This window comes from Podarcis liolepis (genome assembly GCF_965112155.1).
Source record: "Podarcis liolepis genome assembly, chromosome: 6".
Taxonomy (NCBI): Eukaryota; Metazoa; Chordata; class Lepidosauria; order Squamata; family Lacertidae; genus Podarcis; species Podarcis liolepis.
The window spans coordinates 73135278-73151429 of NC_139559.1; the positions used below are offsets into that span (position 1 = coordinate 73135278).

A 16152-nucleotide genomic window follows, 5' to 3' on the forward strand; every position below is an offset into this window, starting at 1 on the left:
CAGCACATGCCAATTTATATTTATTTCCATATCCTACATCTTGAGGCATTTGTGTTCTCTTACTTTTCTTGTGGGTGTGATGTAATGCCAGTAAGGGAATTTATCACTTTTATTTTTTGCTTTTTCCTTGCTATTTTCTGAATACTTGAGGTCTGTACCAAATAGGTTGGCTGTTTTCTACATGGTGTATTTTGGGTGGTGAAAATTAGAGGCCCACCACAGGGTGTGTATAAACCTGTGCCTAAGGGAAAACAAAGAAAATCTTCTGCAGTTCTGGTTACTGAAAAAGAATCCTTGAGAGAGAACACGTGTTCCCATTTCTGTTTTGCCGTTACATTGAATAATAATAATAATTTATTATTTATACCCCGCCCATCTGGCTGGGCTTCCCCAGCCACTCTGGGCGGCTTCCAAAAGAATATTAAAATACTATGATACATCAAACATTAAAAGCTTCCCTAAACAGGGCTGCCTTCAGATGTCTTCTAAAAGTCTGGTAGTTGTTGTTCTCTTTGACATCTGGTGGGAGGGTGTTCCACAGGGCAGGTGCCACTACCAAGAAGGCCCTTTGCCTGGTTCTCTGTAACTTGGCTTCTCGCAGTGAGGGAACCGCCAGAAGGCCCTCGGTGCTGGACCTCAGTGTCCGGGTAGAACGATGGGGGTGGAGACACTCCTTCAGGTATACTGAATCATGTGCTTTATGTCACAGTAGGGTTATAAAACAGGCTGTGCCATGAAAAAGTTCCGTGTGTTACCCACCCACCCATGAAACCTCATAGTTATCGATGCTCTTGGGAGTTCTGCCAACAAAAAACATTGCCAGAGGCTTCCTTTCACTGATCTTGGCCAGGCATTTTTAATGAATGCTAAGACACACTTCTACACGTATTTTGTAAAAATACCATTCAGGTTTAACAATTCCTTTAAAATCTGAAGATGTAGAAAAAGTATTATTGGACCTTCTTTTCCAGCAGCTATATAATGACGACTTGGTGTATACTTAAAAGGTTGGTATTTTTATCTTTTCAAGCAAAGTCATAATGGCAGAATTAGAAACAGTGCACAATGTGAAACACTATTGGGATAAGGGAGGTAGAAAGCATCACTTGATCCTAGTAGTTTCTTCAGCTGCAGCAGTTGTTTTGGTTTCAATGAGTTCTTCTACCCTGGCAAGAACACTCTCTATCAAATCAAATGTGTAAAGAGCTGAGTGGAGAACCTGAAATATTAGAGAAAATTAATGTTATTTATTGCATATTTACCAGTTTGTATTCACTTTCAATACAAAAGAAACCTAAAGCCCACCTTCCGACATTTTAACAGCTTTTCCAAAACTAGACCACTCACCTGAAGCTCCATTTCAGTTGTCATGTGGGGCATCTTTTCTCCAGCTACTGTTAAAGAGCAAATCTTCTTGGAAACATGAGATTCTATAACATGAGATTCACACAAGAATAAGTGTGTGTCTACTTGATAGGCAAAACTAGACAAACTCGCATCATATGGCAAAATCAATTCTGAACTTTAATTTTTTTTTAAAGAGCCACAGATTTCTGATCTTTGTGACCAAAAATAACTACTTTCCAATGGCAGAGTACAGGTTTGGCCATCAGAACATCTTAGTCTCAGTCCATTTTCATTTAAAGATCTTAGGGAAAGATCTCTGCCTAAAGCCTTGATGAAATGCTGCCAGGACAGATGGTACAGGACTGCAGTCTCACACAAAAATCATGACAAACATGTCAGCTTTTATCTCTTTTAATCTCTATAGTCTTTTGTCTAAAATGCAGTCTGTCTTTCCTGCTTCGATCTACTCGCACACAATTTCTAAACCTCACCCACACAAACAAATAATGAAGTCAACTAACCTCTTTTATTCTCTTTTTTATTCTTTATTTCTGCTTCATAATGTGCTCTTGACATATTAAGTCCAGTGTGCAAGGGCTTCAGGAAATTTCTTTCAATTTTGCAAAGTTCTGTCCACACACAGGTCTTAGGAAAGAAAGAAGGGGGGAAGGAGGAATCAATTTGTAATGTTGCAGTGAGAGCCACGAGGCTAACAGAGTGTTTTCTTCAGGCACATAATCTGCTGGTCTAAGGAAGGAAAGGAGTTTAAGAAGTATCCTGTAATGCTGACCTATATTGCAATCTGCTAAATCCATGTAGCCTCTCCAGCCTTCTAACTGCAGCACTTGGCATACTTGTAAATGAGGCTTCAATGTTATCTTTGCTAGGGTGTCCTATGGAAAAGGTCTCCATAACTTGTCTCTCATCCAGCCCAGTACTGCCCCACCAGCAACATGTTGCGGTGTGACAGATATTTCAAAGTCACACACCTTGCTGGGCAATCACTGAATCTGGCTGTTTGGCTACCAATTGTGTAAGGACCATGAAATAAGCTTCACAGATTCTAAACTTTGGGCTAGCTTTCTTCTTGGCTGAGATTAAGAAAATAGGTTTTATTTCTGACTTGCTACAATTTAAACCCTTGAGAGTTGTTTTTTAAAATGCTCTTGCGACTGGCAATCAAATGAAAATACTGATCTAAGATTGTCAAAGAGTTCTCCTCCTCTCTAGGCAATTCAGAAAACAGGTTTTTCCTGTATTAAGAGATGTACAGAAATTCTCTTCTCCAGTTTATTTATTGTAATCAAAGTGCAATATATTATTTTGTAAGCAAAAAACTTGTGTGGCATTCAAAGCTGTATCAAAGAATAGTTATTATGGACGAGTAGAAGTGTGCATGATGGTTTACTTATCATGCCTGTTCCATTTAGAGGATCTATGCTGCTGTACAATATATAGCAGCCCAAAGATGCAAGTTTCTTTTTTGCTCACAATGTTTAACATGCCAATTCCTGGTTAACAATGTATTTGCTCCCCTACTGACACAGAACTTATTGGTGTTTTTTGGGGTAAGTGGTCTACCTAGGGCTGAAGCGGTCAGAAAACTAAAGCTACATTGGCTTTTTTTAAGTGGCAATGAACCTCAGCTAAATGGTGTGCACTCAAGAGCATTAGGAAACAAATCTGATGCTGAGCCTGTGGCAATATTTAAATCTAAATTGCTCCTTTGATTATCTCAGTCCATTTATCCATCAAGATGCAGCAGCTGGATAGGGATATGAGCATGCAAAAACCACCATATCAATCATAAGCCGTTTCACTTGAAAGCGCTACAACCGTTGAATGTTAAGCTAGAGCAGCACTATGAATACTCAATGTTGTAGGATGTGTTAAGGCCAGAGATGGGCAGAGGAGTTTGTGCATAGGTGGAGCAGGGAGAAATGGGCTGATTAGTGCGGCTGTGCCTTTTGTGACAATGTAAATGCCAAATACACAGTAAAAAATAATCATGTAGAGAAAGGTACACAGTGGTAAAAATCACTGAAATTCAAAATAAAGTTTCAACTGACAAGTTTTAACTAATAAGCTTCATGGGTAAGACTGCCCCAGTCTACTCCATACTAAGCTGTAGCTCAAAAGGTATTTTATTCACTGTTCCACACCTTCAGGTTGTTTCTGCTTTGGTGGCTGAAGAACAGACATTTCCAGTAAAGTGCTCAGTAGGAAACCATCTATTGCTAATACAATTATAGTTTTAAGATATCCTTTGACTCTTTGCTCAAGCCCTTCCCAAGGAAACCTGAATATTTCAACCTTACTCTTAACGTTAGTGTGTACAGATAGGAAGACAGGAATTGGAATTCCTCTCTCAAGACACTGGAGTCAAAAAAGCTTGACTATTCCCATAAATTACAGCTCTAGTGGTACCCAGATGTTCTGAATGTGCCACATATACTTCCTGCAGCCTCCACTCTTCAAAGGCTGAATGGGAGTGTCTGTATTACTGGGGCAGGGAAAATCTTACCTAGATCAGGAGGGAGTTAGATTCTATGCCCCACTGTACCCTAGAAGTGACCCAAGGCTTGACACCATGGGAAATAAAAGCATTTAACCCTGCCACTCTTGTTCAGAATAAGGCATTGGCAAGATCTCCTGACCATGGTAGACTCCCAATTTCCAAATGATTCACAAAAGCGATTAAAAATTTGAGATGTCTAACACACATTGTCTTAATTAAACAACTTTGAAATGCATTAATTTCAAACTGGATACAGGAACGTCACTTACTAGTTATACACACTAAACTGCAATTTCAGAAACAGTAAAATGGGAATAATCCAAAATTAGGCGTACCTAAATCCCACTGAAATAAAAGGGAACATATTCACCCAACAATGCACTTATATCTCAGATTTCAGTGGAACCTCATCATGCACAACCCCTCAAATAATCGAAATCCACTAAAATCAGTAGGTTTTAATACTGATCCAGATCAGGTTGTGTGCTTGATTGATGCACCCTAACTTCAAACTAATATTTGTTAATAAAAAATGATATGTAAGGTAGTTTACATGATTAGCAAGTTAACTATTTATATAAAGCTGGGGTGCACGGTCTTCAAAAACAGATTTCAGTGAACAGGGCAACGGTATTAAATACACTCAGAAAATGGAGGCGAAGCTTTGCTTCTGCTAGAGAGGCATAAAATTATTTGCAAGATCAGAATAGAACCCTCCAAACTGGGCTGCCTTCAAGATGCTGAGCTATTTGCCCTCTGGCAGAACTGAATTTAGCTAAAGACAACAGTTCAGTAAAGCATGTTTACAGCAGCAATTATATTGCTGTTATCTGGCTCTCCTGCTCTCTCTTTTTCTTATTGATTTCAAGAGCTTTGCTTGCAATGCTAAATTCAGCCTACTCATCGCCTTGACACAACAAGCTGAGACTTCACATCTTATATAATAAGAGGCATGCTAAGCACTGCTTTAGGTAGTCTCAGAATAGAAGATACTAGGGTGCACTCTCATATTATTTTACTGTGGGGGTGGAAGAGGAGAAGAAATCTTAAGATGATTAGCAGTCTCTCCAGTTAAGAAAATTGGTATTCATCATGGACTGTTTAAGATGGACATAAATACATATTTTATTCAAATAAACCCATCACTCCTGCTATTGTCGGAGTTGGCTTAAATCAACTGTCAAGCTGAAATTCAGTTCAAGTGCCCTGTAGTACGGTTGACCTGTTTAGAGGATGGAGCTGCAGAAAAGGATAGAAAATGAAGGAGCTTCATCCCAGTTGAAAATTAAAGAATAAATGCTTCAAGGCTAAGTTGTCTAAAGACTCATGAATAAACCCTGACATTGCTATTTTATCCCCTACATACTGAGAAGGAAGAGAACATTCATGGAAAAATTCTCTGCAATGAAGTAGCATACTTAAAAATTAAAAGGCACTTTCAAAGTCCAAATGTCTTGTAGAGATATATTTAGGGAAATATGCAAAATTCAGAGATTTAAAACTTTGTTTTTATGTAACCAAGGAAGCATTATTTACATGTGGCAATTCAATTTCTGCTCCGGTACACATAGATTTAAAAAAGAGCTTTATCACATTTAAGAGTATTTCAACTGCATTCTTTTTCACAAATCTTCAGTGATTGTTAACACATCTCTTTCTCTCACATACATGCACGCTCTCACACACCCCAATGTAGCAGGGTCTTTTTTTTAATTCATCACTTACTTGATTATCATTTTCATTATCCTTAATGACTAAATATCGCAGCAGGTTTAGTGATGCCATAATCCTGCAAATTAGAAATATAGAATCAATCCCTTGCCGTCTACATTTTTCTTCCACAGAAGGATTAATTCCTCCACTGGAGGAATTAATGTGAAACAGGTTATGCTGGAATACAAAACAGATCTTGCAAAAATGAAGAAAAGATGGAGCAGGCTAGATCCCCCTCCCTCCTGTAGAGAATCCCTGGAAAACCTTTGCAGACTTTTATAGTTTATCAAGTGGAATTAGCCAGTTATACCCAAATGGACTCCTTTGGAGTGTTAATTTACAGTAAGACTGGGCAAGTAATTTAGCAGGTATAATATAATTTTCCAAGGCAACTGGTATAAAAAGCAGTAAAACAGACAAGATAACAACTGAAACCTTTCTTGGTTGATCAATAAACTATACTGGTTGTCTGGGGGGTGGGGGGTGGGGTAAATCATTCAATTTGAATCTTGTTTCCAACAGAATAACCATCCTACTAGATCACGTGTCTCACGAAAACTACCGTATTTTTCGCTCTATAACACGCACCTGACCATAACACGCACATCGTTTTTAGAGGAGGAAAAAACATTCTGAATGAAACGGTGGATGTATCATTTTTGTGCTTCATGCTGTGGCCACGGACATGTGATCTGATGGTGAATTTGGGGTGACCCAATGCAAAAATCCTGAGAATTCCTGTGGATCCATGCTTTGTAACCACATTTTTGCACCACTGCAGCCCCAGGCAACAGTGGGTGCGTGATTTTTTTGGTGCAGGCTGTAGCCATGGACATGCTATGTGATCTGATGGTGAATTTGGGGTGACCCAATGCAAAGATCCTGAGGATCCATATGGATCTATGCTTTGTAACCACATTTTAAGTGGGGAGCGAAGGAAAAACAAAGAAGGGACATGAGAGGGGTGTGCAGAGAAGCAGCTGGCTAAGAATGCAGGAGAGGGATTTAACGGGAGGGAGGAAAGAAAGGCAAAAGTTTCTCCCTGCCCAAGCCAGCCATCTCTCCCTCTCCCTCCCGCCCCCCCTCTCTCTCCCTCCCCCTCTCCCTCTCCCCCAGCAGCACCGGAGCACAGAGAGGAACTCTGTTTTCCCCTCTGCTTGCCTGGAGGGGAGGGGCTTTCCCTGCTCTTTGTTCCGTTTCAGCAAACTCAGCAACGAAACAGAGGAGGGTGGGCAGTAAGACCCTGAGGCAGAATGCAGGAAAGCAGCCACTTCCTCTTTTCAGGTTTCCCTTCTCCGTGAAGCGCGATTTGATTTTTGCCTGATTTTTCGGCTCCAGGGACCACACATTCGCTCAATAACACGCACAGACATTTCCCCTTCCTTTTTAGGAGAAAAAATCTGCGTGTTATAGAGGGGAAAATACGGTACATAGCTAGCCCACTTTCCCACTATAGTCATGACTTTTTGTATCTGTATGTCATGGGATGAACAGAAGGCAGCTTTCTTTAGGCACGTACAGTAACAGAAAATCAAGACAATGCCCCAAACTCACTGTTTGAAGTGGTAATATCACATACAGAACATAACTTCTTCAGCAATAGAAATCAAAACAAAAAATCAAACAATGATACATGGAAAGCCACCTTATACAGGATCAGACCACTGACCCATCTATCTCAGTATTGTCTGCACTGACCAGGGTTTCAGAGGCAAGAGACTCTCCCAGCTCTATCTGGATATGCCAGGGATTGAACTTGTGATGCATGCAAGGCAGATGATCCACCACTCATCAACCCTAGTGGTGACCACTAGGCAGAAGTGAGAAGTCTTTGCCGTCTACAACAATCCTTTCTCAACTCTCACATATTCATTCAACTCTGGATTGCCCAAAAGATGCTACAGGCAAGCTCAGCTTCTCGTCACTTCTCCTCATTCCATTGATATCAGAAAGGTCCAAATGTGACGTCTCAAAACCAGATTCCACTGAGGTTTTGTAAGCTAAAGCATACCTCTCTGATCAGGAGCCAACAATAACAGATTGGCTTATAGCCAGGCTTTCATTTATCCTTTGGTACCAATTCCTTGAGTCCTCTGGAAAGCACAAATGAGATGAAGGATGGAGGCTTTTTCTTCCCCAAGTCTCCATTCAAAGTGGGGGAGGGGGAACACAGGGGGAGAACTGCCAATTAGTGTTTCTTTTCTCCAAACTGAAGGGCAAGTGACATAGGCAGCTAAGAGTCCTCCTTGCCAGAGGGTACAGAGTGTTTACTTTCTTGGCCCAAGGAAACGATTGCTTTACAAAGGTTCTATAGTTTCCTTTAGAGGAAAGTTTCCAGAAAATGTCCAGTCCCTCTAATGACCCTCTAATGGCCATTTAGACTGCCTGGGGATTCTCGATGAATAAAGATGCTGGACACTAGTACAGTTTGGAGTTCCTGCAGCAGAGGTACAAGTTCAATGCTCTTTAAAGCCTACTAAAGGACAAGATGAAATCTGATTCACATTTTAATACTTATAGTTAGGAACATGGTCTTTTATTACTTTCAGTAATTAAGTCAAAAGCAAAAGACCCAAAGATTATTCTCCCCCAAAATAAGATTTTTTTTGTGGCTTGTTTTGCAATTCTAGTCTGATGTGCTTCTGGTCACCTGTAGATCTTAGTGCAGAAAGCTCTGGTAAAATAAGCTAGGTGGTAGTAAACTTAACTTAATTGCCAACATTGTTTTAAAAGCTGCCCTGAAGGCAGCTCAGCAAAATACTTTTGCAATTATCCTTTTTATATCTCACCTGTCTGAGTTCTGAAGGAGATCAGTTTCAGCACCTTCAGGAAGTGACAGTATTATGTCTAACAGTGAGGCCAACTGGAGTCCAGTAAAAACCTTACTTCCCGTTGTACTCTGAAAAGCAACATATAGAATAGGAAACAGTTGATATGTTATTTGTGCAGCCAGGAGCTGTATCAATATTACAGATGAGCAAGTTCCAGAAAAGAAACTACTAACTTTGTATTCCAGTTGCATGGTATGAGCAACCATATATTATTGCTTCTTACACTTGCCTAAAACAGACCCAGATTGTAGGTAAGGCTAAGTCAAACAGGTAAGGCTTGGCTCATTTGCAACAGAATGACTGGGAAGGTGCAAAGTGGTGGTAATCTGCTCTCTGGAAGCCTGTTTGCTTGTTCACTCATGCCACAACATTGCATTATTATTTAATTCCTTCCCCTTTAAGACTGAATAATTAGAATAAAGTGTTGTGTACATTTCTATGAATGTGTTTAAGCTACATGAATCATACAGCTTTGCAAGGTGTGGGATTTTTAAAGAAGTGTCGCATTTTAAAATGTCCTCTTAACTCTACCACAAAGATGTGGTAATAAGTGGGAATGCCTCAGCAAGAAAAGAGATAAATGCACTTTATAACACGTGCACTGAAAGATAGTTGTGCTACATGAAAAAGGCCCTTTCTATGATCACTTGCATTTTCAAGTACTGTTTTCCCTGTTTTTACAAAAAATACCATCAACAGTGTGTATCCATGGACTACTTTAAATCCCCACCCTAATACACAGGTGTACATTTTCCCACTTTCTTATCTTCAGTAACCTTTCTTACCTGTAAGGATAAATCAATTTGATTTTTAATATTCTGAATGATGAATCCTTCTACCCCAGAATGGTTACTTGTCTTCAACAAACATCTGCGACACAAAAGATAGAAAAGGAAATATTATGCCTTAAACCATATAATTGCAAAACAACTAGAGAATAAAAGGCTGCAATAAAAATAAGGCCAATTTATGGTAAAATAAATTAATAGTTATTGGAACTCTAAATTGCCTGGTTGTTTTTTTTTTTTTGGGGGGGGGTAATATGAGAACAGACATACCTGAACAATGTGAATTTCCCCTCTTCTTCAAACTTCTCTATATACAACTGTAAAATCTTTAAACTCTTCTTTCTCTAAATGGAAGCAGACGTAGCAAGGAGGGGATCAGGAAAACTGCACTTCAGATGCAACACTTCTAAAACCACATGACACCCAGTTACGTACCAGATGTTCAAAAGGGCACAGCGTCATGACCTTTACCAAATCCTGCCGTTAAAAAAGGAAAAATACAAATTATAAAATGGAAATTCAGATAACACAACCCCACAGAGAGCGAAAACAATTTAAAATGCTGTTTAAAAAGAACTAACTTGAAACTCACAAAAATAAAGGCAACAGAGCAGTAAAGCTGTAACTCCGTCCTTAAGCCACAATACTGCACATACACATTTTGGAGGGGTCAGGGCAGTAAGCGATCTTGTAAGTGTACTAGCTGCAATAAAGGCAGAGAGAAGTGGATTAAGGAGAGAGTGACAGAGATGCATCAACTCAAGATACCGTATTATGTCCAAGACAGCCACAAGATTATAGCGAGAAGAAAAGAAGTCCATTAATTGGTTCTCCATGTAATATAATCTACTTAAGTGAGCACTTTGTGCAGTCTGCATACATGCGAAAGAGAATCAAGTTATGCTCACAATGTTTCTATATTCCTGCTGGAGCCTTCTCATATCATAGTTCTGAGGAAATCCTATTCACATCCTCATTTTGACCAACAAAAGAACCATCTTATGCTCTTCATTTCATTTTGCACACTTAAAAGGTGGGGAAACCCACTGCAATTATCTGGGTGGCTTCTCCTCTTACAACATTTTGTTCTTCTGCTCCTATATGCTTCAAGCTGCCATCCTAAGTTCACACTTACTAGAGAGTCAAGTTCTCAGTGGGATTTAGTAAAGATTCAAAGGATTTGGCTGAAGTTTCAAAAATACTCATAATCAAAACAGCAACTAGTAAAGGGAAGTGTTCAAGAGGCTGCGTATAGGATGTATTTTGGATTTGGGGGGAAAATGCAGGAGTAAAAGCTGGGCTTTGCATTTAAAATATAGGATGAGGTTCTGAAAGTGTTCACGAACTTTCATTCCAATTCAGGCAGGTAGCTGTGTTGGTCTGACACAGTCGAAATAAAAAAATAAATAATTGTCCAGTACCACCTTATAGACTAACTAAGTTTGTTCTGCTATAAGCTTTCATGTGCATGCACACTTCTTCAGATACACTGAAGCAGAAGTCACCAGACCCTTATATATAGTGGGAGGGTGGGGTGGGGTATGTTTCAATGAACTCATTTCACTGCATTTTGCTGCCCCCTTTGAAAACGGAGAAAGGGCTTACACTGCTATTCTAACTTGAAACATACATGTACTGAATTTGATAGCCATGTCTCCAAAGTACTATGAAGTTATGGGATAGACTTCATTCCACTTTGCCATTCACCAATTCTCTACAGGACTATTTAACGTAGGTGGAGGCAAAGCTTCATTTTTTGCTCTAAAAATATCTACAAGGAGCACATCCCAGTAAATGAAAGAAACGAAATCTTTAAAAGAATGTATGCTGAAAGCTTTAAGCCTCAGATTGAAGGTTTTAAATCTTTGTTTGTATCAGCCTGTTTAGTTAGCCGCATCTGAAGCCTTTTTGTATTAGTCATATTAAAACACTGGGTAAATAATTAAAGCTTATATTCTTTTCAAAGCACTTGGGAAATAACACATTAGAAAGTGTAGCATGTGTAATTAAAAGTTTATGGTTTCCATCATATTACCTGAGGTGTTGTAATGAAGCCTTTGAACTCCAAATACTCAAGCAAAAGGCTATTATCTTCCAGCCTCAGTAGACAGTTCTCCAATAGCGCCTACAAATTAAGTTAATACAGTATATTGATTTTGAAGGACCATGGGTATTAATCTCATTTGCGCAAAAAGAACATTTCCCAACTGATAGAACAGAAAACCAGGCAGAACAGAGCAACTACTATGAGCGTTAAAGAACTGCACATGTAAGCATCGTAGCCTTTTCTGTGCAATTGAACCAATGAATGGAGGCGAATGCACCTCTGTTTTGGGGCGACACACGAAGGCAGGACTTTAAAGTACTGGACAAACGAGTACTTTAGAAGTCCTACATTTAACTGGAATGCAAGTCCCACATTGAATTGGGAGCCACTTTCGTTTTCAGTTAGCAAAATGGTTGCCACTATGGCAGATGGGGTGGAAGTTAGGAGGCAGGACTTAGAACGTGCAAGGACCTTTGTGAAATGCCACGATTCTCCATACACAAGATTAGTGGGATCCCGGTCAGCAGGGATCCTATCAGGGTTTGCCTTCCGCATGCCACATTCTTATTGAGCCCTCTGAAGTGAATGGGGGAAAGGTGTGTTCAGGAGGCATCACTGGGGTAGTTGGCTAAACCTGCTTCCTGATGACCCTGGGAATCAAGCCTCTTCTACTTTAATAGCCCTACCTTTTCTTCACTGTAGCCCCATCCTGGGTTCTGTTTTTAAGGCTACATACACAACATACATTTAAAGCACATGGCTTCCTTCTGGGGAACTGTAGTTCACCCCACACAGAAATACAATCCCTAAGTACTCTTAACAAACTACAGACTCCAGGATTTGGGCCACAGGGGAGTCATGTGCTTTAAATATACGGGGTGTACGCAGCCTTAGTCATGCCTGACAGGATGTTGGGAATTTGCAGATTCAATAGAATGGGCTTTATCCATTCCGAGCATTCAGATTCAATAGAATCGGCCGTCAGCATCGCCCTTGAGCCAGTGCCACCAACTGGACTCATCCACTTCAGCCCCGACTGGGCTAGGCGAGCTGGGTAGCACTTCCGGAGACCACCTTCTGCACAGGAACAGGTCAAAGTGCTGTGGACTCACAGCTTAGAGTTGTGAGCACCGGATTCACTCCCACAAGAAGACAGTCGTCGCACAGCAGAGTATAGCAGAGTATATAAACAACTTGGAGAGCAGCTCTGTAGAATATCTTCTTTATTCTATCTACAACTATACAAACTATATACAGAGCTTAATGAGCCTAAGAATACAGTGGTGCCCTGCAAGACGAATGCCTCGCAAGACGGAAAACTCACTAGACAAAAGAGTTTTCCGCTTTGGAGGTGCTTCGCAAAACAAATTTCCTATGGGCTTGCTTCGCAAGACAACAATGTCTTGCGAGTTCCTGCTGGTTTTTTTTCCTCCCCCCCTTTTTCTAAGCCGCTAAGCCGCTTATCAGCTGATCCGATCAGCAGATAAGCCGCTAAAAGCGCTAATAGCGCTAATCCGTCAATGGGCTTGCTTTGCAAGACGAAAAAACCGCTAGACGAAGAGAATCACAGAACGGATTCTTTTCGTCTTGCGAGGCACCACTGTAAATGAATGCTGCACTGCACCGAGTGTCTGCAGCTGCTCTTAGCAGCAACCTTATCTCTACACACGATCTCTAACACTCAGTCTCTCTCTCTCTCCGACACTGACTGACTGTTTGATGTGGTGCTGGAGCAGAATAAGTAGAGAGCAGAACATGCCTCCTCCTCTCTGGAGAATCAGCAGACTCCCCAGGAGATTCTTGGATATGGGAGGGGTGAAATCTCCTCATGGGCTTTATCCATTCCGGGCAAATATGCTTAGACTGAGTGTTTCAATGTAGCCATGTTTTCAGACTCTACATGAAGGCCTGAGTTAAAAGTGTCCCCAGGGCTTTTGACAGTGCTTTAAAAACACCAGCAAAAAGACAGCACAATCCGTCAAGCGTGCCTCCATTTATTTTCAGCTGCAGTGGGTGCAACTCCTCAGCAAACTACATTCAAATTAATAGGGCCTGGTTGCTTAGCAACAGCGTTTAATGGATTAGGCCAGGAGGGACGGCAGCTCAGGAGGAGGAGGAGATGTGCTTTGAATGCAGAAGGGCCCAAGTTCAATCCCTGGCGCTTGCAGTTAAAAGGATCAGGTAGAAGATGAGGAGAGAGACCTTTGCTTCGGGCCACAAAGAGCCACAGCTAGTCATCCAGAGTATAGACAATACTGGGCTAGGGACCGACCAATGGCAATCTGGCTTACAGCATGTCCAGCTTATGCCTTTCCAATTGCCATGTCAGGCATTGAAACTTTGTGCAAGTGCACATGCTACAGATAGAAGCATGCTTAGGGGCAAGTCCTGCTGCAGCCGTAAAGATATCTGCTTAGAAGTAAACTCCATGGAAACGCATGCGGCTGAAATGAATGCCAATAAAGCTATATGCGGAATCAAGAGTGGTGCCGGCCAATCCTACTTCTGTATAAAGAAATAAGTCACACCGAGTTCAGGGAGACTTACTCCGAGGTAGACATATAATGAAGGCCGCAAACTCACATCCATCTCATCATTTAAAACAGGGGTGGCTAACCCCCAAGTTTGGGGGCCTAATCAGCCTCCACAGCAATTATCTCCCTCCCTCCCAATGTCTCTTTTTTGCCAGAAACAGCAAAAACATATTTTATTATTAGACAGTGATGGGGTGCACAGATGCAGACTGTTCCCTCAGCTGTCATCAGATTGCTCATTTGATAAGCAGGCAGGGGGCACTCCTTCCTCTCAGCTGATCTGCATGGATCAGGTGGTGGGGCTGTGTGCCCCCACAGGCCAGAGTGTATGCAGGGTGGCTGCTCCTTTCGTTGGTACCCAAGCCACCACAGGTTAGCCAAGGGTGAATGTGGTCCTTGGGTCAAAAAAAGGACACCTCCATTAATTTACAAAAACCAACATGACAACAATAGCCAGCGAGACTGAGTTTATGCCTTCTGAAAGCACAAGGAATGGTAGCATGTATATAAACACTGCACTTACAAGTCCTTTTGATAAAATAGATTCTTCAGTCCTGCAAAAAAATTAAAACACTTATCAGTTAAAAAATGCCAGTTAAAAATCCATCTTTTGTTGCCCTTTTTCTTAACAGCCAAGGTGTGCTCTGTTTCCAACATACAGTGGTACCTCAGGTTAAGTACTTAATTCGTTCTGGAGGTCCGTACTTAACCTGAAACTGTTCTTAACCTGAAGCACCACTTTAACTAATGGGGCCTCCCGCTGCTGCTGCGCCGCTGGAGCACGATTTCTGTTCTCATCCTGAAGCAAAGTTCTTAACCTGAAGCATTATTTCTGGGTTAGCGGAGTCTGTAACCTGAAGCATATGTAACCTGAGGTACCACTGTATTAGCCTCAGACCTCCTTCCTAAGCAACTATTTTGCAAAGGGTCCTCAATTTGAGCAATTCCCTATGATGCTTTTGTAGGTGCCCGGGTTATGCAAACAATCCTGCCTAAGTCACATGGTACTCCTGTAGGTCAGATCCTGCACCAACTTTTGCTACAATTCCTCACTCCAGTTGCAATCTACTGCTGTGGCAGTTGCCACCCTCCCCAACCCAAGCGTATGAATGTAGATGACCACTCTTGGAAGGACAGATCTGCTTAGGTTAAAGCAGCAGCATTATCCTTTGAAGCTGGAGTTTAGGTACCAATTTTGGTAGGCTCAAGCCTTCACTGTCACAGCTACTACATTTTCGAAATGCACAAAGCTGCCTCAGCGTGATTTTTTGGGTTTAAGCTTCTTTAACTATATTTTTTATTAAAGCATCGTTCCCTTTCATGAACAGGCTGATAAAAACAGAAACAAAAGAGAAAAAGGATGGATAGCTTACCTTTTCAACAGAACTCCAACATGCACCATGTTGCACTGCAGAATGTATGATGGGCTACAAGAAAGAGTAATTCATAAGTATAACCTACAAGATACACAAAATCTAGGAAAGAAAGTACCGTCAGCCCCACAAGCTTGGGGGACAGATATCCGCAAGCCTGGGGAGACCAGCGCGACTTCCTTCCGGGCTCCCTAGGCTTGCGGATAGCAGCCTGTTCTGGGGGCTGGGGAAGCTCGGGCATCCCCCGCCCCAGCCCTGCTGGGGGGGAAAAATAATTCCCCCCCCTTTATTTCCCCCCCAAAAAACTAGGTGCGTCCTATGGGCCGGTGCGCCCTATGGGGCGAAAAATACGGTAACATCCATTCTATGTTAAACCAAGGGTGGAGAACCTATCGCCCTCCAGATATTGTTATGCTTAAAACTGGTGTAGTTTTAGCCTATCAGTGCAACTGACAACATACAGCAAGCCAGGCATATGAATAAGTTCACAACAGATGCTATCCCACAATTTATTTTATTACCTTGCCTGCCCACTGTTACATACAGTGTTGTCTACACTTACCTTTTGTCATGCTTTTTCCAGGCACAGGCCCGTGCTTAAAAAACCCTGTGTCTGAGCATTTTATTTTATTTTTGCCCAGAGTTTTCCCTGTGAAAATCTGCTCTCTAGTTCTCAACCACAGCAAATGTTGATTCTGGTTTCCCACAGATTGGCATTTGCTCCAACTGATCGCTAAAGAGCAGGTTTTCATGGGGAAAGTTCCAGAGCAAAAATAAAAGGGCGCTTGAGACATGGAGCTTTAAAGTAAAGACTGCGCCTGGAAGGAACACCGAGAAGGTAGGTGTGGATAAGCCCTAAATTTCAACTACAACAGAAAACCACCTTTTGTTAAGCTTTGTGGGGTCATCCGGATTACAAGCTGTTAGGCTTTGGGGAATCGGCTTCCTCCCCCATGGCAGTAAATAAGATGATCAAACAAAAGGAACGTCTTATCAGTTAG

The 16152-nt window shown here is 41.4% G+C and overlaps 1 protein-coding gene across 1 annotated transcript in view; it reads right to left on the bottom strand.

Annotated features, from left to right (window-relative positions):
* Positions 1-831: 831 nt before the first annotated feature.
* The window catches only part of GLMN (glomulin, FKBP associated protein), a 36471-nt gene continuing 21150 nt past the window's right edge, over positions 832-16152 (bottom strand). The window contains exons 9-19 of the mRNA XM_083511104.1: positions 15152-15205; positions 14302-14332; positions 11233-11322; positions 9633-9674; positions 9468-9541; positions 9195-9279; positions 8368-8477; positions 5591-5654; positions 1869-1992; positions 1348-1430; positions 832-1219 (exon numbers count right to left, since the gene is read on the bottom strand). Of these exons, the coding sequence (XP_083367230.1) occupies positions 1103-1219; positions 1348-1430; positions 1869-1992; positions 5591-5654; positions 8368-8477; positions 9195-9279; positions 9468-9541; positions 9633-9674; positions 11233-11322; positions 14302-14332; positions 15152-15205 (874 nt within the window). The 3' untranslated portion in view covers positions 832-1102. The remainder of the gene's footprint in view (positions 1220-1347; positions 1431-1868; positions 1993-5590; positions 5655-8367; positions 8478-9194; positions 9280-9467; positions 9542-9632; positions 9675-11232; positions 11323-14301; positions 14333-15151; positions 15206-16152) is intronic.